The sequence below is a fragment of the Chiloscyllium punctatum genome, chromosome 9 (assembly GCF_047496795.1).
Source record: "Chiloscyllium punctatum isolate Juve2018m chromosome 9, sChiPun1.3, whole genome shotgun sequence".
Taxonomy (NCBI): domain Eukaryota; kingdom Metazoa; phylum Chordata; class Chondrichthyes; order Orectolobiformes; family Hemiscylliidae; genus Chiloscyllium; species Chiloscyllium punctatum.
In genome coordinates, this window is record NC_092747.1 from 49,371,275 (window position 1) to 49,395,756 (window position 24,482).

A 24,482-nucleotide genomic window follows, 5' to 3' on the forward strand; every position below is an offset into this window, starting at 1 on the left:
TATCTGGTCGGTATGCAGAGTTGGATGGAAGGGTCTGTTTCCATGCTGTATATCTCTGACTCTGTCAAACATAAAAGGATGTATGAGCAAGGCAGGCTGTATTCAGAGTAGGTACAGCATCTGATCCAGGTGAGATGCATCCTAGTCGAGGGACGCATGGTTGAAATTGCAGGGGTACTGGCAATAGTCTTCCAATCCATGTCAGATACAGGGGTCATGACAGAGAATTGGAGGATTGAAAATGCCACCCCCTTTCTCAGGAAGAGAAATAAACCTAGCAATTATAGGCCAATCAATTTGATGGTGGGGAAACTTTCAGAAGCAATAATATGGAAGAAAATGAAAAGCCACTTAGACAAAAATGAGCCAATAAAGGAGAGCCAGCATGGACTGTTTTAAGTCAATTTTGACTTGCCTAATTTGATTACCTTTTAAGATTACTCAACTGTAAAAGTGCACAGTGCCAGTGTTGTGCATTTGCGTAAAAAAAAACAAAAGAGCTGCAGATGAAGTAAATCAGAAATGAAAACAGAAATTCCTGGAAAATCTCAGCATCTGGCAGCATCTGTGAAAGGTCACTGGACTCAAAACCAAAGATGCTGCCCAAATGTGCTGACTTTTTCCTACAATTTCTCTTTTGTTTCTGTAGTTCATTTGTGTATATAAAAAGACACATATTAGGCTTATTAGCAGATTAAAACCCATGGATTAAAAGAGGCAGTATCTAAATTAAAAGGATAGAAAAGAGTGTTGTTGTGAATGACTGTTCTGATTTGATTTGATATATTATTGTCGCATGTACCTAGGATTTTCATACATTACTGGCAGATCGTACAGTACAAAGATCATAAGGTGATAGAACAAAGTTACATCTGCAAAGAAGGTGCACAAAAAGCAAAATCAATATTAGATTAGGAATTTGAGAGGTCCACTCAGAAGTCTAATAACAGCGGGGCAGAAGCTGGTCTTGAACCTGTTGGTATATATATTTAAGCTTTCGTATCTTCTGCCCAACGGAAGACGTTGGAAGAGATTGAGAGGGTGGGAGGGGCCTTTGATTATGTTGGCTGCTTTTCTGAGGTAGTGAGAAGTGTAGATGGAGTCAATAGATGGAAGGTTGGCTTCTGTGATGGACTGGGCTGTATTTATAACTCTCTGTAGTTTCTTACAGTCCTGGGCAGACCAGAAGCTGTACAAAGCCATGATGCATCCAGATAAAATGTGGTACATCTATAAAAGTTGGTGAGAATCCTTATGGATATGTTGAACTTTTTTAGTCTCATGAGGAAGAAGAGGTGTTGTGCCTTCTTGACTGTTGCATCTACATGGGTGGACCAGGACAGATTGTTGGTAATTGTTACGCCTAGGAACTTGAAGTTCTTGACAATTTCCATCTCCGCTCCATTGATGTAGATAGGAGTATGCCCTCCTCCTTGCTTCCTGAAGTTGATCAGCTCTTTAGTTTTGCTGACATTGTGGGAGAGATTGTTATCTTTACACCACACCTACGAACACTCTAACCTTTTCCTGTATTCTGTCTCATCATTGTTCGATATCCAGCCTACAATGATGGTGTTGTCAGCAAACCGGTAGATGGAGTTCAGACAACATTTGGCCAGACAGCCAAATTTTCACACATGAAGGAGCTATACACTGACTCATTATGATGACTGTTGCTATTTTTTGATATTTAACAAAAACTTGGTGTAGAGTCAAGAGCACAAATTTTAAACCTACACATGACACAAATCTTTGCAATTGCAGTAAACAGGGAAGAGGAAGTGATCGATGTGAAGAATAGATAAGTTGATGGAATGGATGGACAGAAGGCAGGCAAAATTCAGTGCAGGGAAGTGTGAAGTAATACATTTTGATGGGAGAAATGCAAGACTGTACACATAAAATAAAACAGCCCAAAAGGTCAGAGAGACCTGGAACTGCTTTTGTGTAAGTCCTTTGCAAGGTGGCAGGACAGATTAACAAAGCAGGAGTCTAATCTACACTAAAGAATTGGCTTGGAGCTTTGAATATAATAAGCTTGAGAGTCTCATTATTAATAGATTCAAGTTAACTCTTGAAAGCTGGGTTTTACAAATCTCAGGAAATCCAGTGGCCACACGTAGGGGTAATTGTCAAAATCAGCACTTTGCTTGTACCAGTGTGCCCAAGTGACAAACTCCTTGCTATTGGTGGAACATCTATCTTTCCTCTGTCGTCCCCAGAAGGTCACTGAACCCCCATCCCATCCCCTCGCATACCCAGCCTAGTAATATAATAGGATAGTTCCAGGGATGAGGAATTAGTTATAGGTTATGGGCTAGTTATAGGCTAGACTGCTAGATCTCCTTGTAGCTAAGAGAAACTTTTGTAGTTGTTTGAAAAAATTATTTTGTGGGATGTGAAAATCATTGGCAAGGTCAGCATTTGTTATCATCCTCTGTTACAATTGAGAAGGTGCAGTCAACTACCTTCTTCAAAAGAATCCCAAGTGGAAGCAGGCTGTTTTCCCCACTGAGTCCACACCAACCCTCTGAAAAGCATCCCACAGCTAATCCACCTCTGCATCCCTGAACACTATGGTCAATTTAACATGGCCAATCCACCTAACCTCTTTGGATCATGGGAAGAAACTGAAACACCCAGAGGAAGCCTGCACAGACATAAGAAGAATGTGCAAACTCCATACAATCAGCCTTAGGCTGGAACTGAACTTGGACTCCTGGTGCTATGAGGCAGCAGTGCTGACCACTGATCCACCATGCGATCTTTGAGTCACTATAGTCCATTTGGTGTTGATGCACCCATTGGACTGTTAAGGTGGGAATTTCAGGATTTTGACCAAACAATGAAGGAACAGTGAAATGCTTCCAAATCAGGTTGATATGTGACTGGGAGCGGGACCTGCTGGTGATGGTGTTCCCATGTTATCATTAGTGTGAATACAGGACTTCGTGTCAACAAATTGTGTTAACAAAGACAAAAAATGTCTTAGACAAAGACATTCCTACCGATTCTGGCATAGATAAAATACATCTGCAATGAATAGATTGATGAAATCACGAAGGTTTCAGATAGTATAAATGGCTGAAGGTTCAATGATGAAATGGCACCAGTATAAAATGATTGGTGGAAGAACCAGAGGCGATGTTAAGTTAAACTATCTTATGCATCAAGAGGTTTAAATTAAAAAAATCGACTGTTGATAGCATTGTGAATACAGCATAATGTGTAGTTTTGGAAGAGAATCAGGTAAACACTTGAAAAAGAAGGGACTGTAGTGAAATGGGGAACGCAAGGGCACTGGGACTGACAGCATTGTTTTGTGAGACAGCTAGCACAAGCCCCTGTGTACTGAATTGCCTCCAGTGCTATATTGCGTTGTGATCTTTGATTCTAGAAAAAGATCAACATCCTGGTACTTAACACAGATCTTGCTTAATGCACCGTAAAATTATAATCTCTGGTCCTCACTAATCTGTTTAAACTGTTAACAGAGAGACAAACTTCTCCTTTCTTCTTAAAGTCAAGACTTCTCTAAAGATTAAATCACCACTCTGTTAGCCTACCTCGATAGTTAAGGTGAATTTTACTGGGAAGGAACTACAGCAGGCACTTAATGCTGGCCACCCATGAGAAAATGTTTTTTAAAATATTCCTCAGCCCTCCTATATTACTTGGCTCCCACCTTTACCCCTGGAGTTGCCCTTCTTCTAAAGTCATCGCTTCCTCTGCTTTCCAGTGAACTAGCTTCACACTTGAGTTTCCTACTTGCCCTGACCGTGTGCACTTCTCGTGATAACTCCCCTTGGTGATTACTATCCAAATACACATTACTAATAGTAACACAACCCCATACTGATTTGGGAAGACATCCCTGACTGAGGATGGCTCAGCCTCCTGTCTGATTTTTGAGCAACTCCTCGATTGACTTGCCAGCAACCTTCAGATTGTTTGCTCATGATCTCAAGGACTAACCATGCCAATTTCCACACTTGAAGGACACTGATCCTGTTTGTATCAAGTGTCCAACTGACTGTGACCAGTGCCCTGAACTGAGATTAGATGATGCTCTTGATTGAGCTTGGCAGTACCTGAGTGGCCACAGCTCATCCTTGACTCAATGAAAGAATTCTCCCCTTAGGCTTTCAGATATGGCCATTTCTTTGAAGCACATGCAGTATGTTTGCTGTGTCAGCTGCTGGCATATGACATAGCATGGTGCAGTGCAGCAACATGTCCACCCCTTTGACTGTTCAATCATGAAAACTTGCCTAGTTTCAAGACGAAGCTACTGTGAACCTGTAAGTTCTGTATTCAGTACTGAGAGGGACCTTGACATTTCTGAGGACAGTGTGAAACAGACTGATATGCTAGAACAGGTTGATGTTAGGAAGGAGGATGTGCTGAAAACTTTGAAAAACATAAGGATAAATAAATCCCCTGGGCCAGACGGGATATACCCAAGGATACTATAGGAAGCGAGGGAAGAGATTGCTGCCCCTTTGGTGATGATCTTTGCGCCCTCACTGTCCACTGGAGTAGTGCCAGATTATTAGAGGGTGACAATAGTTATTCCCTTGTTCAAGAAAGGGAATAGGGATAATCCTGGGAATTACAGACCAGTCAGTCTTATGTTAGTGGTGGGCAAAGATTTGCAGAGGATTCTGAGAAAGAGGATTTATGATTACTTGGAACACCATAATTTGATTAGAGATAGTCAGTATGGCTTTGTGAGCGACAGGTCATGCCTCACAAATCTTATTGAATGCTTTGAGGATGTGACAAAAAATGTTGATGAAGGTAAAGCAGTGGATGTGGTTTACATAGATTTTAGCAAGGCATTCCATAAGGTTCCTAATGGTGGGCTCATTCAGAAAGTAAGAAGGCATGACATGCAGGGAAATCTGGCTGTCTTGATACAGAATTGGCTGGCCTATTGGTGGTCGTAGATGGAAAACATTCAGCCTGGAGCTCGATGTCCAGTGCTGTTCCGCAGGGACCAGCTGTGGGACCTCTGCTCCTTGTTATTTTTATAAATGACTTGAATGAGGAAGTGAAAAGGTGAGTTAGTAAGTTTGTCGATGACACGCAGGTTGGTGGAGTTGTGGATAGTGTAGAGGGCTGTTGTAGGTTGTAACAGGACATTGCTGAAAAACATGTTGCTGGAAAAGCGCAGCAGGTCAGGCAGCATCCAAGGAACAGGAGAATCGACGTTTCGGGCATAGGCCCTTCTTCAGGAATAAGGAAGGTGTGCCAAGCAGGCTAAGATAAAAGGTAGGGAGAAGGGACTTGGGGGAGGGGTGTTGGGAATGCGATAGGTGGAAGGAGGTTAGGGTGAGGGTGGTAGGCCGGAGTGGGGGCGGGGGCGGAGAGGACGGGAAGAAGATTGCAGGTCAAGAAGGCTGTGCTGAGTCTGAGGGTTGGGACTGAGATAAGGTGGGGGGAGGGGAAATGAGGAAGCTGGAGAAATCTGCATTCATCCCTTGTGGTTGGAGGGTTCCTAGGTGAAAGATGAGGCGCTCTTCCTCCAGGCGTCACGTTGCCATGGTCTGGCGATGGAGAAGGCCAAGAACCTGCGTGTCTTTGGCGGAGTGGGAGGGGGAGTTAAAGTGTTCAGCCACGGGGCGGTTGGATTGGTTGGTGCGGGTGTTCCCCATTGGCTGTTCGTCCTACTGTGACATCTGGGAATGTTTGTTGTTGTTGTTTTCCTCCTCTTTAGTGAATTTTATGCCAGTAAGGGTATTATTGATGGTTTTGAAGGCTTCCTCTAACTTGCTTCATTTAATGAATACAAAGATGTCATCTTGCGGATCCAGAGTTTGTGTTGGATGGCTGGCAGAGCTGTTTGCTCAAGTCTCTGCATTACTGTCTCTGCTAAGAACCCTGATATCAAAGATCCCATGGGTGTTCCGTTGGTTTGTCTATATGTTTTGTTGTTGAAGGTGAAGTGGGTGGTAAGGCATAGGTCCACATGCTTGATGATAATCTCCTTGTTGATGAAGTTAGTGGTGTTTGGTGTATGTGTCTTTGGGTCTTCTAATAGTGTAGTCAATGTTTCCTTGGGCAGGTTAATGTTGATTGAAGTAAACAGGGCTGTTACATCAAAGGAATGCACTGCCAGCAGTGGTAGTAGAGTCAGAAAGATGAGTGATATTTCAGTGACACTTGGATAGGCATATGGAAGATAGTGCAATGAAGGATATGTTGGCTAGTCTGATCTTAGAATAAGAGGTTGGCACAACATCGAGAGTGAAAGGGCCTGTACTGTGTTGTACTTTTCTATATTCTATGTACAAATTGGTAAGGCAGAGATTCTATGAGTGTCCAAATAAGCGCAAAGTGACTGAGTGCTGGTAAAAGCCCTGACAAGTGACCTGTTCAGATGTCTGAGGTGTTTGTCCCTTCACACAAAGCATCCTGGCAAGAGCATTACAATGTAAGGGGTCAATGAGCTCCAAAGTGCAGTAATGAAGTGCTAAATTGTATTACGTTAGTCTGAAATATGCCATGGTGATGTGGCAATGCCAGTGTTTTGCTGGTGCTAACATCTGTGGACAGAGAATGGGGGTAATTGCTACTTATGGAGCAGCTCTGAGGCATTTGGGAATGATAGCTAAAATGGAGGGCTAACTAAGATGCCAATGACGGGTTGGGAATTGATGTTAACTAGTTTCTCATTAGCTCTTGGGAGGTACCTGTATAGAAATGACATGAGATTAGCTAGTAATCAGATACAAATGTATGGAATTACTAGCAATGCTTTTAACTAGTCACTGAAACACTCAGCGAAAATCTGACCAACATCTTTCTTGTCACTAGAAGTCTCATCTTTTCATTATCATTCCTTAAATTTCTTGACATTGACCATATTGTACAGGCATTGTGAATATTTCACTCTAAATTAATATAGATGATTTTTCTTGATTGGTGTGCTGGATTGAGTACAATTGAGTCAATCTTCATCCTTTATCTTGCTTTCTTATATTGTGATAAACCAATGCCCTGTTGGAATTAGGCTGCCAAAAAGACATTTGAAATGTGGCTTCATACTTAGTATTCACGCATATAATTTTTATCAGCCCACAGACAATGCTGAACATTTAGAAGGAATACTAAGAGACCAAACACAAATCTTTGACCATAATTGATATTCTCTGTGCAAACACAGGAATTTCAAGGACTGCAGCCTAATGTTTCCTTGCTGCAAAATTAAAAGAAGTGTACACTGAATAGTGATGAATCTGCACCTGTTGAAACATTGTATAGCTGCCGCATGAGAACTGTTGAACAGATGCACCAAGACAAATTGGTCTGCTCAGCAGTTCACATCACTTTTCTTCTGGAAAGCAGTCTCCAAAGGAAATGGTGACAATTGAGAAAGCCAGTAGTACCTTGCAACACTCAAAGAAACAGATGAATAAAAGGCATCTGAAAATGTAAGAAACCAAAGCTATTCAATTCTTGCTATCGTAAATTTATGTGTATAACCACCCAAAACGTTTCCATTCAAACTGTAACAGATTGCCTACAACTGCATGCAAATTATTCAAGGAGAAGAATGTTGGTATAAGAGGTTAACATTTGGGAGTCATCTGATACTATGTGTAAGATCTCTGAAGGTCTGCTAGTGAAGGTGGAGCCCCATCACTATATCTGTGAATGTTGCCCTTTGCAATTGCAAGCCACTTACAGCATGGCTTCACTGTAGAATTCTACAGCTGTGGTAAACATTTCAGGAACAAAAGGCCTTCTGCTCAAGGGAGTTACTTGCTATAGACTGCATCATGTATGAATGCTAATGACTGCTAAGACACATAGACATGATTTGGAGATGCTGGTGTTGGAACTAGGGTGTACAAAGTCAAAACAAATCACACCTCACCAGGTTATAGTCCAACAAGGCGACCTGATGAAGGAGCAGCACTCCGAAAGCTAGTGCTTCCAATTAAACCTGTTGGACTATAACCTGATGTTGTGTGATTTTTAACTTAAGACACACATAGCATCACTTTCAGCCTATTCCTTAACTGTCAGTACATATTCCAGAAAGTGAGCAGGACTAGACAATGAACACAGCAACAGATGTGCAGGAACCATTTTAAACATTCTCTCAAGGCCAGCACAAAGAGATACAGGGCCACCTTAATTCAATTGAATGTTAAGTACTTGAACAGGGAAATTAGTAACAAAAGCACTAGAATATGATGGATGAGGCATAGATCATATGCTGTTAAGCTACAATAAACACATATAAATTTATAGCCTAGGAAATGTTTTTCATCACTTTATCCAAATGGTTTATTTTTAACATTGCAGGGAAGAATTCTGAACAATTCCAACCATGATAGTTGCAGTAATGCAGAGGACAATGTCTCAGGCATTGCATTGTGCACCTATGCAAAAAACATAGTTCTAGGGTTGGCTCTAGGATTTAGGTGAACATGGCTTCTTCGAATGCATGTGACATCTTAAAAGTCATTGCAGTGCCCTATCTGGCCTGGCATGTGATCAGACCACCTCCTTCAGTTCTTTCTAGTCTATGCTAGAAATGTTATGTAGCATAGAGTTTCCATCAATTACCTTGAACAATCTAATAGAATTACACTACGAGATTACTGTGATCCAGCCAGGTATTTAAAGCCCAATTTAAAGTATCAATATTTGCTTCTACTATCTCATGATTTTGGCCATATCTGAATTGAGTTTAGCTCTGTTTTTAAATCTTGCAGGTGTTATTAACCAGGGCTGCAGAGATCAATGTTGATATCTTTGGAACCATTCTTCCAATCAGCCGCCTTATTCAAATACATCAATGAGAAGACTCTAATTGATAACTAACTTAAGAGAGTTCAGGCTTGCTAATTTAGAAAAACATATGTGGTTTTGATTGAAGTCCTGAGTATAGGAGTTGGGAAGTCATGTTGAGATTGTACAGACATGGTGAGGCCTTTTCTAGAATACCATGTCCAGTTCTGATTGCCCAGTTGTAGGAAGGATATTATTAAGCTGGAGAGGGTTCAGAAGAACTTTATCAGAATTTTGCCAGGAATGGAAGGTTTGAGTTATAAAGAAAGGCTGGGACTTTTTTCGTGGGGGTACGTAGGAGGTTAAGAGTTGACCATATAGAAGGTTATAAAATAATGAGGGGTAGAGATAGGGTTAATGATAGGTGTCTTTTTCCCAAAGATGGGGGATTTGAACACTAGGGGGCACATTTTTAATAGGAGAGGAGAGAGATTTTAAAAAGACACTGGGGCAAACTTTTTACACAGAGAGGGAGGTTCATATGTGGATGAACTTCCCGAAAAAATGGTAGATGGGGGCACAATTACAATGGTTAAAAGACATTTGGATATGCACGTGAATAGGAAACGGAGGGATGTGGGTATGGACTTGTTTAGTTTGGATTATTTTTGGCATGGACTGTTTGGACCGAAGGGTTTGTATGACTCTATAAAAGAATTAGACTTCATCCAAGCTGGTAGACTATTCAAATTAAAAAGGTTTTGGGAGTATTAGGGACAAAATAGAACTTGTAATGCAGTGATAATGCCTCTAGCTCTGAACCAGGGGACCTGGCTTTGTGTCCCACCTGCTTCAGAAATGTGTAATAACATCTATGAACAGGTGGTCTAGAAAATATCTCAAACTATTTTCAGTTGTTGAGAAATTGAGTTGTTAGCCTCTGATGGAAGCTGTCAATGCTACACTTTTCATTTGATTGTAATATAAGAAACCCAGGGCCTAAAATGACCATTGGGGAAATCAGGCGCAGTCCATGCAGAGTTAATGTTTCATTATCTTTATCATGAATTTCCCTCCCACACTTTAGGAAACATTAGTTTCCTTTCCAGTCGCTCTGGTAGTGCAATGAGTGTCTCTATAAGCCTCAATACTACTACTTAACAGAATGTTACTTTTTAAAAATGTTGTTTGACTGACCATGGCTTGATTAGTTTCCATGGCGATTTGTCCCAAATATTCAACAACTTGCTTTTAGACATTTTCGTTACTCAAATAAGGAATAATTGTTATAAAATGTGCTACGATTTTTTTTGTTGTGAAATGGATTTTGTTTTTTTTTTCTCAAATAGGTAGCAATAAGTTGCTGGGAGACTTTCTGGTCCTGGGTGGTGCTGCACTTTATGGAGTTTCTAATGTGTGTGAAGAATTTGTTGTGAAAAACTTTAGCCGTGAGGAGTTCCTGGGAATGCTTGGCTTATTTGCAACCTTCTTTAGTGGTATACAACTGTAAGGAATGGCATTGTTTTTTCTAAATTGTCTAATTTAAACTGTGCTTTAATTTTATCGGTACAATAGAAAGCAATGCTCATTGGCACAATTTTAGCTCATGTTTAGCTTCTTTTTTATCAATATTTTCCATATGGAAGGTTAAAAAGTGGCTCCCATGACAGTCTTGCTAAATGTTTAAACTTATTTGACCAGCAACAGATGAAATGAAAACAAAATATAATCAATTAAAAATATGTTTTGATTTCATTATAGGATACCTTCTGCAGGGATGCCATAAGTTAAATATTTTGTTATCATGTAATATTCAACATTTGTTTATCATTTATCATTAAGATCGAGCTTGTTTCCTAAGGATAATTTTGGGATCTTGTAATGCATAACAAGTTATGAATCACTGTCCAGCAAACTGTCCATGTGTCAGACTGAGCTGAAATAAATTTATTTCAATTCAAGGAAGTTTACTAATAATTTTTAAAAGTCCTGGTCAAGAACTAACCTTAAGGAGCAACTTAGTGATCTGAAAAATAAGTCCAACTCAATATTGTTGATTGGATTGGTAATGATTATATTAAATTGGAAAGGGTGCATAACAGATTTAAAAGGATGTTACCGACACTGGAGCGTTTGAGTTAAAGGAGAAGCTGGTTAGGCTGGGACTTCTTTTCCTGGAGCACAGCAAGTTATGGGGTAACCTTATAGAGGTTTACAAAATCAGAGGGGGATAGATAAGGTGAATAGCAAAGGCCTTTTCCCTCGGGTAGGGGAATTCAAAACTAGAGGGCATAGCTTTAAGGTGAAAGGGGAAACATTTAAGAGATCTGAGGAGCAATCTTTACACACAAGTGATTCATATGTGGAATGAACTGCTAGAGGAAGTGGGCACAGATTCGGTCACAGAACACTTAAACGACATTTGGATAGGTACATGAATAGGAAGGGTTTAGAAGAATATGGCTAAGCACAGGAAAATGGGACTAGTTTAGTTTAGGAAACATGGTTGGCATGGAAGAGATGGACCAAAGGCTCTGTATGACTCTGACTCTGAGAGTTGCTCATGTTAATTATGAATGTCACTCTTACTATTGACTTAGTTGTGACAGTTAGCATAAACAATGAAAATATATAAATATTATTACAATATTTCAATATGCTTGTAATTTACTTGTTATGTAATAGCCAGTGAAATATCAGACACTTATTGAGCAATGGAGAACAGTATGAGTGATTAACATCCTAAGTCATAACAACAAATCCCTTAAATTTGCCTACTATCTTATATCTTCACATTTTATATTAAATACAGCCTAAGTGAGGGTGGAGGTCATTCAAGTTTATTCTGCTGAGTTAGTTTTGGGTTATTTAATGGTGTTATTGAAAACAATTCTGAATATTGTAGGTAGTTGAATAATGCCATATAACTGCATGTCTGATATGTGATGTCAGACATGGCGTTATATGGCACTGCTGTTACTGTTTATGGAATAAAAATCAATAGGGATGATCTATTTAAAACATATGGGAGAGAAAAGAGACTGGAATAAAGGATTGTTTCATGAGAATAAGTTGTGAATGGCCTTATGTGCTTAGTATTTATTATTATTAGATCATGGTTTTCATTTTCTTGTATTATAGAAGTATTCTGGAACGTCATGCAATCACAAACATTAATTGGAGCTGGCAAGTCGGTAAGCATCTCTTCAAGAACAACAATTTGCATTTGTGTAGTTCCCTTAACATAGCTAAATGTCTCAAGGCATTTAGCAAAATGATTTTTTTTTAGCATTCAGCCACAGAAGGAGATATCAGTATAGATGACCAAGTGTTTGGTCAAAGATGTATGTTTTAAGAAGGATCCTAAAATTAGAAGGTTGGAGAAGACTCAGGAGAGAAGTCTAAAGCTTAAGGCAGTTGAAAACAAAATTAGAATGATTAAAATTGTAAATGTGTGGTAACTCAGAAATGTGGAGCTGGAGGTAATTTGCAGAGATAGGAAGGGGAGATTCCATGTAGGAATTTGAAAACACATATTTTAATAGAAGACATGGTGCAAGTTAAGACTTGGATGGTTGATATTTGGATGATCACAAGTTTGAGCAGGTGCATCAGGTGTCAGAGTTGAATAGTATTGCAGAGGTGAAAGTAGGCAGACTTGATGATGTGTGGGTCTAAGGCTCATCTTGGGGTCAAATGCCTTGGCCGGGTTGTAAGAGGTCTGCCTCAGCTTCAGACAGTTACCAGGGATGGAAACTGTGAACAGGTGCCCAAGGATGATGAGCAAGGACAATGGCTTTTCCGATAATTCATTGGAGGAAATTTCTTGGATGGTCATTTAACAGGATGGTAAATCAGAGACAGTGGATGGTTTGAGAGAGGTTGGGATGAGGTAGCGTTGGGCATCACCAACATGCACATGATGTTGTTTATGGATGGTATGAGCAAAAAACAGCACATGGGTCCAAAGAAAGCCTTCATATATTTCACGCTTAGAGGAGATAATAGAAGCTTACACAACGAATTTGTTGACAAGAAACATCAGAGTTCTTGATACTTGTCCTCACTGATAAGTGTATCCGTACATTCTGAGCTGCACAAAAGTTTAAGGGGAAGTCTACTGTGCATTTATTTAATTTTCGGCTTCAATACTTTTCCCACCAAGAAAAGCTTTTGCCCTGAGTGAGCAGAGTGTGCCCGGGCCAAGAAGTCACCTTATCTGTAAGAATGATCATTTTTTGAGGTGTTATCAGTACTGGAGCTGATTTCCTCAATTTATTGGAGCAGTAATTATGCTTTTTATAAGTTTTTGCTTTGCTTTTGGAACTTAAAAAAAATCAAAAACAATGATGCTTTAAGTGAGAGGAAAGAGGGCGAGAGCACGTGGGAAAGAGCACGTGGGAGGACGGCTCTAGAGTTCATCAAAAAAACCTAAGCAGTGAACTTTCACAGCTGACTGACTATGAAAGTACAGCATCTCTGGAACTCTGAGTTCAGACCAAAAAAAATCAGTAAAATTACACAGACAACCTTGGAGAGACCTGATTATTGGAACTACTCACAACTGGGAGTGTCAGCAGCTAAGTTTTTGTTTTAAAGTCTTAAAAAACTTACAAACGTTAACTTTTTTTTTGTAAAACTATACTGGGGAGGGGGGGTAGGGTGAGGGTTGTTTTTATGTTTTACTAAAATCTTTATTATATAAAAATATAAAACATGGGGACTAAGTTATCCTAGAACAGTGTTTTCAGAGCAGTAAGTCTGTGCTATTTTCTGGATCTGTAGATTAAGGTGAAGAGATGGCCTATAGTAAAGTGATGTGCTCTCCCTGTTGGATGGGGGAGATTAGGGAGAATTTCAATGTTGCTGATGATTATGTCTGGAGGAAGTGTGTTTGGATACAAATACTATTGGATAGCACAGCTTGGTTGAAGCAACAGTTAAAGGCAAAGAGGAATTTACAGGGACTGGGGGTGTGATGAATGGCAGTTTCAGAAAGATAAAAAAGGAGATACAGTCCTTGAGATGGGTTACCTCCTAGAAAAATTAGGATAGTTGGGAAGGTCATGCAGAAGGCAGTCTGCTGTTTTAGAAAATGTATTGATTTGGAGGTGCCAGCGTTGGACTACAGTTAAAAATCACACAACACCAGGTTAGAGTGCAACAGGTTTATTTGGAAGCACTAGCTTTCGGATCGACGCTCCTTCATCAATGGTTTTGGAGTAGAATCATAAGACGTAGACTTTATAGCAACAGGATTGCAGTGTCATGGAATGTACTATTAAATAAATTTAGCTTATGCCTGTCAATTTTTAGAATGACCATGTTAGTTTTGGTTCCTTCATATGTAAATCCCAGAACTTTTTTAAAGTTACATTCTCAAGATAGCTTTAACAATAGGTGTCATCTCAGCTCCGTGTATTGAATGTGTAAATTTAAAGTCTGTCCGTGTCCCAATGTTAGGTCAGACTGCTTCTATTTCTGAAGTGGGAGTGACTGAATTTTACCTTGATTTATGCAGTTTCTGAGCAAAATAAAATGTAATTCTGCAAATACAAATTCACCCAATAAACGTGTGCCTGTGTGTGCATGCAGGGGAGACCAAGTGAGTGTGTGCATGTGGGTGTGTGTGTGTGTTAGGGTGAGAGTGTCTGTGAGTTGAGTGTGTGCCTGTGTGTGAGTGTAATGGTGTATAAGTCTGTGAGAGACTGCATGTGGGGGGAGTGTGTGTGAGCATATGAGAGCTTGTGTATGAGAGAGGGTCTGTGTGTGTGTGTGTGTGAGAGACAGTGTATAGTGTAGTGAGGTCACCTGTAGTATGACATGAACCCAAGGTCCTGGTTGAGGCCATTCCCCCTGGGTAGTGAAATTGGCGATCAGCATCTGCTTGGCCATTTTGCGTTGTTGCCTGTCCTGAAGTCCACCTTGGAGGACAGTTACCTGAAGGTTCAGGATCGAATGTCCTGGATTGCTGAAGTGTTCCCCGACTGGGAGGGAACACTCGTGCCTGGTGATTGTTGTGCAGTGTCCATTCATCCGTTGCTGTAGCCTCTGCTCGGTCTCACCAATGTACCATACCTCAGGGCATCCTTGTCTGCAGCGTATGAGGTAAACAATGTTGGCTGAGTCACATGAATACCTGCTGCATACATGCTGGATGGTGTCCCCATGAATAATGATGGTACCAGTGTTGACACTAACATGCCTTGCAGTGCCTGCTGTGATAGGGTATATAGTGTTGTTCTGAAAGCCGGGCACTCTGCTACGAACAATGATCTGTTTGAGGTTTGGTGGCTGTTTAAAGGCGAGAAATTGAAGATTGGGGAAGGTCTTGGCAAGGCGCTCATCCTCATTGATAATATGATGCAGGCTATGAAGAACATGGCGTGGTTTTGCAGCTCCCAGGAAGTACTGGACAACAAAGGCAACCTTATTGGTTGCAGCCCATATCTGTCTCGTGAGGAGGTCATTACGATTTCTTGCTGTGGCATGTTGGAACTGGCATTGATGAGTGGGCATCATACCCTTTCTCATGAGAGCATGCTTGAGTACTTCCAAGTGTTTGTTATGTTCCTCCTCATCTGAACAGATCCTGTGTATGTATAGGACTTGTCCATAGGGTATGGCTGTTTTAATGTTGCTGGTGGAAGCTAGAGAAGTGTAGCATCGTGAGGTTATCCGTGGGTTTGCGGTAGAGTGAGGTGCTGAGGTACCCATCCTTGATGAAGATACATGTGTCCAAGAATGCAACAGATACTAAAGAGTAGTCCACGGCGAGTTTGATGGTGGGATGAAATTTGTTGTTATCACTGTGTAGTTGTTTTCAGTAACTCACCATGAGTCCAGAGGAAGAAAATCTCATTGATATATCTGGTGTATAGTATTGGTTGGAGGTCCTGTGCAGAGAAGAAGTCTTTTGCATGAAAATGTTGGCATACTGGGGTATGAATTTGGTCTCCATGGCTGAGCTGCGTGTCTGGATGAAGAACTGGTTGTCAAAGGTGAAAACATTATGGTCGAGAATGAAGCGGATGTAGAAGATGGACTCATCCATCATATAACACAGTCAGCTAAGGGAATATAACACAGTCAGCTAAGTTTCTGGTACCGTGACTGGCACTACTGTAATAAGGGGTATGTCAGGTTCCAAGTGATTGACGGTGATCGGGGACTCTCTAATCAGGGGCACAAATAGATATTTCTGCAGCTGATAGTGTGACATCAGAACGATGTGTTACCTCCCTTGTGCCAGGGATGTTTCAGAAAAGGTCCAGAATATTCCCAAAGGGAAGAGTGACCAGCAGGAGGTCTTTGCACATATTGGTACCAAAAGCATAGGAAGAGAAAGGACAAGGTTCTGAACAGATAATGTAGGAAATTTGGCAGGTTTAAAAAAAACTAGGACCTTGAAGTTAGTAATATCTGAATTACTCCCTGTGTTACATGCTAGTAAGATTAGGGATAGGAGGATAGAGTAGATGAATGCGTGGCTGAGGAGCTAATCCATGGGATTTTTGGATCACATTTTTGGATCATTGGGATCTCTCCTGTGTTAGAAGTAACCTGTTTAAGAAAGACAAGTTGCACGTGAATTAGAAGGGGAACAGTATACTGGTGGGGAGTTTTGCTAGTGCTACTTGGGATAAAGAGAAAAAAAGATAAATCTGACGCTGGTAAGGTTGAGAAGAAGAACAAGTCAAGTAGTGAAAGCAGGTAAGAGCAGAGCAGAGAATGAGGCAAGACTGATTAATTAAATTGTATTTATTTCAATGCTGGATGCCTGACAGATAAGGCAGATGAACTCAGGGCGTGGTTGAGAAAATGGGATATCTTAACTATTACAGAAATGTGGCTCAGGAAAGGGCAGGACTGGCAGCTGAATATTCCAAGATATAGACACTACAGAAAGGATAGAAAAGGAGGCAAGAGAAGTGCGGGCGTGGAGTTTTTGGTTGGGGATAACATTACGGCTGTACTGAGGGTGGATATTCCTTGGAGGTCATTCAGTGAAGTTATTTGGGTGGAACTGAGAAATAAGAAAGAGGTGATCACCTTATTGGGATTGTACTATAGATTCCCAATAGCCAGTGGGAAATTGAGAAAAAAATTTGTAAGGAGATCTCAGGTATCTATTAGAATGATAGGGTTGTAATTTTAACTTTCCAACACAGACTGGGATTGATGTTAAGGGCTTGGATGGAGAGGAATTTGTTAAGAGTGTACGAGAATATTTTCTTGTTCAGTATGTAGATGTACCTACTTGAGAAGGAGCAAAACTTGAACTTCTCTAGTATCAGAGAAATTAGCCCAATAAGCAGAGATCACACAAGCCAAATCAGGTGAAATTGACAAGCTGTTTATTACAAGCGATATCGCTGGAAGAGAAATTGACTAGGCTGACACAGAACTGACAGTCTTTACAGTTAGACCAAGGGTTCTCTTCCCTGAGCAGAGAATCAAGCTAGTTTTTGCATTTATTTCAATGTTGGAAATAAAGCAGATGAATTTAGGGCATGGTTGAGGAAGTGGGATATCATAACTAGTACAGAAACGTGGCTCAGGGAAGGGCAGGATTGGCAGCGGAATGTTCCAAGATATCGACAATACAGAGAGGAATATTGTACAATGATGCTAATTGAAAATAGGGAAAATACAATGGTCTTGATAATCAAGTAATCCAGTTATAATGGTGGTAATTGCAAAGCAGTTATCAGACGAATGTCCTGAACGTGGTTACTATATGGCATCCTGGCAGCATCAATCAGTCTTTAATGGGATCAGGAGATTCCAGCTCTCTTTGAGGGTAGGTGAAAATATCCCTTTCCTTGGCAGTAAGATGTTACCATTGTTTCTCTCCTGTGAGCAAGGTATTCTGGTGCCTCTGTCTGACCTGTCCCTTGTGTGGCTTTGGTATCACTGGAGCGTGAGACTGCCCTGAGGGCTTTGAGATAACTGCGTTGATCAGGTTCAGAAAGCTTATTGTTAGTTTGTCTTGGGAAGTATATTCTCTGAGAGTGACTATGGTCATGACTGGTTTCTTTTGCCAGCCTGTTTGGTCAAAGCTGAGGCATTCTGGGTGTTTCTTGTAACGTTTGGACAGGTTGATTTCCTGTGTTCCTTGTGGCCATGCTGTGGGTAGGCAGGGTGGCAGATTTTTTTCCACATCTAGGGAAATAAAAAAGGACAAGTGATTGAGGTGTCACTTTGGGACCAATGATCATAATTCTATTAATTTTAAAATAGTTATGGAAAAGGATAGACATGATCTATAAAAAGTTAATGCTCTGAATTGGAATAAGGCCAATTTTGATGGCAGTAGGCAAGCAATTTCAAATGTTGACTGGGAGAGGCTATTGAAAATGAGATGCCTTCAAAAATGAGATAACGAGAGTCCATAGGTAGGTGTGTAACTGTTAGTGTGAAGGGCAAGATTGGTACGTGTAGGGAATGCTGGATGACCAGAAAAATTGAGATTTTAGTCAAGAATAGGAAGGAAGCATTTGTCAGGTATATACAGCAGAAATTGAGTGAACCCCAAGAGGAGAATAAAGACAGTAGGAGTATAGTTAAGAGGGAAATCATGAGGACAAATAAGAGACATGAGTTAGCTTTGGCAAATAGGGTTAAGGGGAATCCAAACCGATTCTACAAATACATTAAGGGCAAAAGAGTAACAGGGAAACAATAGGGCCCCTTAAAAGATCAGTAAGGCTGTCTGTGTGGAACTGCAGGAGATAGTTGAGATACTAAATGAGCATTTCACATATTTATTTACAGTGGATAAGGATATGGAAGCTAGAGAACTTGGAGAAACAAATAGAAATAACTTTGAAGTTGTCCATTATTACAGAGGAGGAGGTGCTGGATGTGCTAAAATGCATAAAGGTAGATAAGTCATTGGGACTCGATCAGGAGTATCCAAGAATTTTGTAGAAAGCTAGAGAAGTGATTGTGAGGTCCCTTGCTGAGATGTTTCTATCATCAATAGCCACAAGTGATGTGCCAGAAGTGGAGGGTGGGTACTTGGAACCATTATTTAAGAAAGGTCAAGGAAAAGCAAGGTGAGCCTGATGTCGATGGTGGGGAATTTGTTGCAGTGGATTCTGATGGGCAAGATTTATATGTATTTGGAAAAGCAAGGACTGATTAGAGACAGTCAACATGGCTTTGTGTGTGGGAAATTGTGTCTCACTAACTTGATGGAATCTTTTGAAGAAGCTACAAGAAGACTAATGAAGGCAGAATGGTGGATGTTTGACAAGGTTCTGCATGGTAGACTGGTTAGCAAGGTTAGATCACATGGAATCCAGGGAGAGCTAGTCATTTGGATACAAAATTGCCTGAAAGATAGGAAGGTGGTGATGGAGAGTTGGTTTTTGGACTGGAGATGTGTAACCAGCGGTATGTCGCAAGGATCTGTGCTGGGTTCACTACTTTTTGTCATTTATATAAATGTTGTGGACGTGAATATAGGAGGAATGGCTAGTAAGTTTGCAGATGATACCAAAATTGGTGGGTGATGGAGAAGATTATCTCAGAGTACAAAAGACCCTGATCAGATGGGCTGAGGAGTAGCAGATGGAGTTTAATTTAGATAAATGTGAGATGTTACATTTTGGTAAGGCAAATCAGGGCAGAACTTATACACATAATGTTAGAGGCGTGGGTGTGTTGCTGAACAAAGAGACCTTGGGGTGCAGGTTTAAAGTTCCTTGAAGGTAGAGTCGCAGGTAGACAGGGTGGTGAAGAAGTTTGGTATGCTTGCTTTTATTGGTCAGGGTATTGAGTATCTGAGATGGGATACTCGGACTGGAATTGCATTGGGATGTTTCAAATGTTTTATTGACAGTGTGATAGTATCTTAACAACTGTGGCAGTCACACGTTAAGAGCCACTGTTACTTTCCTACCTGCCTCATATAAAAAATATTTTTTGTTGACGGCGCCAGGTAAAAGGTGAAAATAAAGTTGTACTTGGTTCAAGAAGATATTTGGACTGTTCTCACATTAGAGAGAGAGAGACAACAGGTAGTGGTTTAGTCTGAGGGTCACCATGCTTGAAGTGAGGGGAAAGATTGAGTCCTTCATGGTCATCTCAGCTGGTGCAAGAATTGAACCTGTGCTGTTGTCATCACTCTATACCACAAACCAGCTGTTCTGTTAACTGACCCCAAGCAGCTCTGCTTCAACCAGTACTCTCAGTAGCAAATATGATTACAACCATGGCTATCATACGTTTTAGAAGTCATCAAGTTAAGGATATTTCCCTGCCAATGATTCGATCGTTCCATCACTGTTCTGTGCAGAATTTCTCTGGTCATTAGACAGATTGAACAGACAAAATACTGTCTTGAACCATGATTTTAAGTTTGGAGTTCATTTTATAATATACACAGAACAGATTTCATAGGATTAGCTGTCTCAGTTGATAGCACAGAATTGCTTCTTGAACCAGAATTAAAGAGAAGGCAAGTTCTTTATCACTTTTTCCTATTATCAGATAATTGTCACTTGCCTGTGATAAACATTCTCAAAACAATTGCCACTTATTTCAGGAAAATGACTGTGTTGCATTTGAGAAATAACATTTAGATTCCTGATGTGGCACATTCCCTGTTAGCAGAATGTTGACAATTATCAATTTGATAACTTGTCTCATTAATAACTAACACCCTACATTTATTGATTCACACACAGTTTTGAAAGTGTTTGGCAAGCTGCTTTTGGCTTTGAATAAAGAAACAAAGCCAGACAGGTTTTTAAAAGGAAAAATCTTCAAGGCAAGAAACTGTAATGTAGAAGATGAGTTGCATCGATTGAATTTATCGAGTTGAACTAGATCTGCTTTTACGGCAAAATGAAACAACTTATTAGTTTGCATCAAAATGTGTCCCACCAAGTGTTTGTTCAGTCTACCTTCAAAGTAATAATGCATTGATTGATCTCAATATTTCTTTTGGTGAAGCAGCAAGGGGACAAAAACTGTAAAATCAATACTAACAACCAAAAGACGGTGTTTTACATTGGAAATGTAATAGAAAGCAATGGTAGATGTTGTCTGCTGGCCTTGACTGTTGACAATGAATATTGGAAATTCATAGCAAGATGTTCTGACCACTAATAGTCTAACATCACAGCTAAATTTCTAATTTGGAGAAAAATTGGCACTGAAGTATTTTGTACATTTCCATCAAAGCCAGCAATATCCTAACATAAAGACCATTAAAATATGCAAATTAATCTATGAAATAGCATCATTTGAAACATTGATAGAAATTGTGATGAGTACACAAGTCTGCTGATAAAAGAACCAATTGATAGTTGTTTTAAAATGCAAAAAAACAGCATAAGTAGGGAATGATGCCATTTTAAACCTCTTAAAAGATTGCATCTAGTCTGACTACATAAAAACATGATTGACAATTTCATGATCTGAGATAAACATATTTTATTCTTTTCCTGCCAGTATTATTGTTCACTGCCTTTGCTGTTTGCATGTTTGGATGGTATAGCTTCCTGCCACTTGTGATTAAGGTCAGCAACGCCACCTCAGTCAATCTTGCGATCCTAACTGCAGACCTCTACAGCATCTTCTTCGGGATTTTCTTATTCCACTACAAGGTGAGCAACCATTCAAGAAAAATTGAATTAGTAAATGGGAGCATATTCTAATTTTATTTCATTTTGAATGTAACACATTCTTCTGATTATTTAAGGGCTATTTACTTTTCATATGAACTGGACTTTCCTATGAAGCCGCTCAGGAGAGAGCAGGAATAGCAGCTTCTGCAATAGTGTGAGATACAGCAGGAACGGCAGCCTTGTAAGGAGTGAGAGAGAGTATGAAGGCAGTAACATCTCAAACAGTGCTAGAAAGCAAGGACAGCAGCTTCATAAAAGACAAGAGAGAGCACAGGGAAAGCAGCTCCTGAAACAGCACAAAAGTACAGGGATAGCAGTTTCTGAACAGTGTTAGAGAGACCATGGGAACAGCAGGTTCTGGAAAAGTGGGAGAGAAAGCAGTGTTTGCAGCTTCATTAACAACTGAAAAGAATCTGAGGATAGCAGCTTCTGAAACATCGCTAGAGAGAGAGGAGACTGCAGCTTCAAAGGACTGTGGGAAAGAGCAAAGACATCAGCTTCATAAAGAGCGGGAGTGAATGGGGATAATAGCTTTTTAAAGAGCAGGAAAGAGAGAGGACAATAACTTTTGAAATAGTATGAGAGTGGGGAAAGCAGCTCTTGAAATAACATGAGAGAAGAACAGTATGAGAGAGCCTGGGCACAGTAGCTTTATGAAGAACAGGACAGAGTGGAGACAGCAACATCAAAAGCAGCCCTGTAGAGAGTGGAGCAGGCAGCTTCATATAGAAAAGAATGGACCTGCATAAGAAAGGCAGTGAGGAAGGCAAGAGATGAAAACTGGCAACAGAGATTTCCTCCCAACTTGTTTTTAACTTGCGAAGCTGAGTATGACAGCACAGGAAAACGGGTCGGTGATTGATGGGTTTTTGTGCCCAGGGTTAAGGATATCTCTTCTGGGGTGGTGTGGAACTTGGAGTGGGAGAGGAAAGATCCAGTTGTTATGGTCTAGGTAGGTAACAATGACATTGGAGAACTAGGAAAGAGGTTCTAATGATGGATTATGAGAGGCTCTGGGCTAAATTAAAATGCAGAAACACAATCTCAGAATTGCTACTTGATCCACAGGCAAATCGCCGTGAGGTAAATAAGATTAGGGAGGTAACTGTATGGCTCAAGGATTAGTGTGGGAGAAATGGTTTCTGATTCCGATTCATTGTGGATTGGCACCGATACTGGGGAAAGAAAGAGCTGTTCTGTTGGGACAGGCTCTACTTAAACCAGGCTGGCATCAATGTCCTGATGATGCATGTAAATAGAGCTGAAGGTAGGGACTTAAAATAATTAATGGAGAGGTCCAATTGAAGGGAATTTTTAAAAAAATCAAAACGACAAATGAAAGCAGAAGTGGAAGGTAGTAAAAAGGCAAATGATAATCAAAGTGTGAGGAAGGGTAGAGAATTTATGCAGAAATTAAAATCCGTGAAATAAAGGTAAAAAGTCAAGGTTCTTTATCTGAATACACAAAGCATTTGTAACATGATGGCTGAATTGATGGCACAAATATAAGTAAATGAATATGACTTATTAGATATTATGGAGATGTAGTTGCAGGGTGAACGAGACTGGGAAGTCAATATTCAAGGATACGTGATGCTCCACAAGAAACTGAAAAAGGATGTCCTCAAGGGTAGTAATATCTACGAGCTAGTGAGGGCAGGAATAGGAGGATAGAGCAGATGAATGCATGGCTGAGGAGCTGGTGTATGGGAGAAGGATTCACATTTTTGGATAGTTGGAATCTCTTTTTTGGGGTAGAAGTGACCTGTACAAGAAGGATGGATTGCACCTAAATTGGAAGGGGACTAAAACACTGGCAGGGAAATTTGCTAGAATTGCTCGGGAGGATTTAAACTAGTAAGGTGGGGGGTGGGACCCAGGGAGTTAATGAGGAAAGAGTTCGATCTGAGATGGGTACATTTGAGAACAGAAGTGAGTCAAACAGTCAGGGCAGGCAGGGACAAGGTAGGACTAATAAATTAAACTGCATTTATTTCAATGCAAAGGGCCTAACAGGGAAGGCAGATGAACTCAAGGCATGGTTCGGAACACAGGACTGGGATATTATAGCAATTACGGAAACATGGCTCAGGGATGGGCAGGACTGGCAGCTTAATGTTCCAGGATACAAATGCTACAGGAAGGGTAGAAAGGGAGGCAAGAGAGGAGGGGGAATGGCATTTTTGATAAGGGATAGTATTACAGCTGTTCTGATGGAGGATATTCCCGGAAATATATCCAAGGAAGTTATTTGGGTAGAACTGAGATAAGAAAGCGATGATCACCTTATTGGGATTGTATTATAGACCCCCAAATAGTCAGAGGGAAATTGAGAAACAAACTTGTAAGCAGATCTCAGCTATTTGTAAGAATAATAGGGTAGTTATGATAGGGGATTTTAACTTTCCAAACATCGACTGGGACTGCCATAGTGTTAAAGATTTAGATGTAGAGGAATTTCTTAAGTGTGTACAAGACAATTTTCTGATTCAGTATGTGAATGTACCTACTCAAGAAGGTGCAAAACTTGACCTACTCTTGGGAAATCAGGCAGGGCAGGTGACTGAGGTGTCAGTAGGAGAGCACTTTGGGGCCAGTGACCATAATTCTATTCATTTTAAAATAGTGATGGAAAAGGATAGACCAGATCTAAAAGTTGAAGTTCTAAATTGGAGAAAGGCCAATTTTGACGGTATTAGGCAAGAACTTTCGAAAGCTGATTGGAGGCAGATGTTCGCAGGTAAAGGGAAGGCTGGAAAATGGGAAGCCTTCAGAAATGAGATAACAAGAATCCAGAGAAAGTATATTCCTGTCAGGGTGAAAGGGAAGGCTGGTAGGTATAGGGAATGCTGGATGTCTATAGAAATTGAGGGTTTGGTTAAGAAAAAGAAGGAAACGTGCCAGGTATAGACACAATAGATTGCTGAATCCTTAGAGTATAAAGGAAGTAGGAGTATACTTAAGAGGGAAATCAGGAGGGCAAAACGGGGACATGAGATTGCTTTGGCAAATAGAATTAAGGAGAATCCAAAGGGGTTTTTACAAATATAGTGAGGACAAAAGGGTAACTAGGGAGAGAATAGGCCCCCTCAAAGA

General features: G+C 40.4%; 1 protein-coding gene across 2 annotated transcripts in view; it reads left to right on the forward strand.

Annotated features, from left to right (window-relative positions):
- Positions 1-24,482, forward strand: part of LOC140481379 (solute carrier family 35 member F2-like) — a 71,151-nt gene that overhangs the window by 30,768 nt on the left and 15,901 nt on the right. For both annotated transcript variants that reach the window (XM_072577474.1, XM_072577475.1), the window contains exons 6-8: positions 10,095-10,251; positions 11,887-11,939; positions 21,211-21,365. In XM_072577474.1, the coding sequence (XP_072433575.1) occupies positions 10,095-10,251; positions 11,887-11,939; positions 21,211-21,365 (365 nt within the window). The remainder of the gene's footprint in view (positions 1-10,094; positions 10,252-11,886; positions 11,940-21,210; positions 21,366-24,482) is intronic.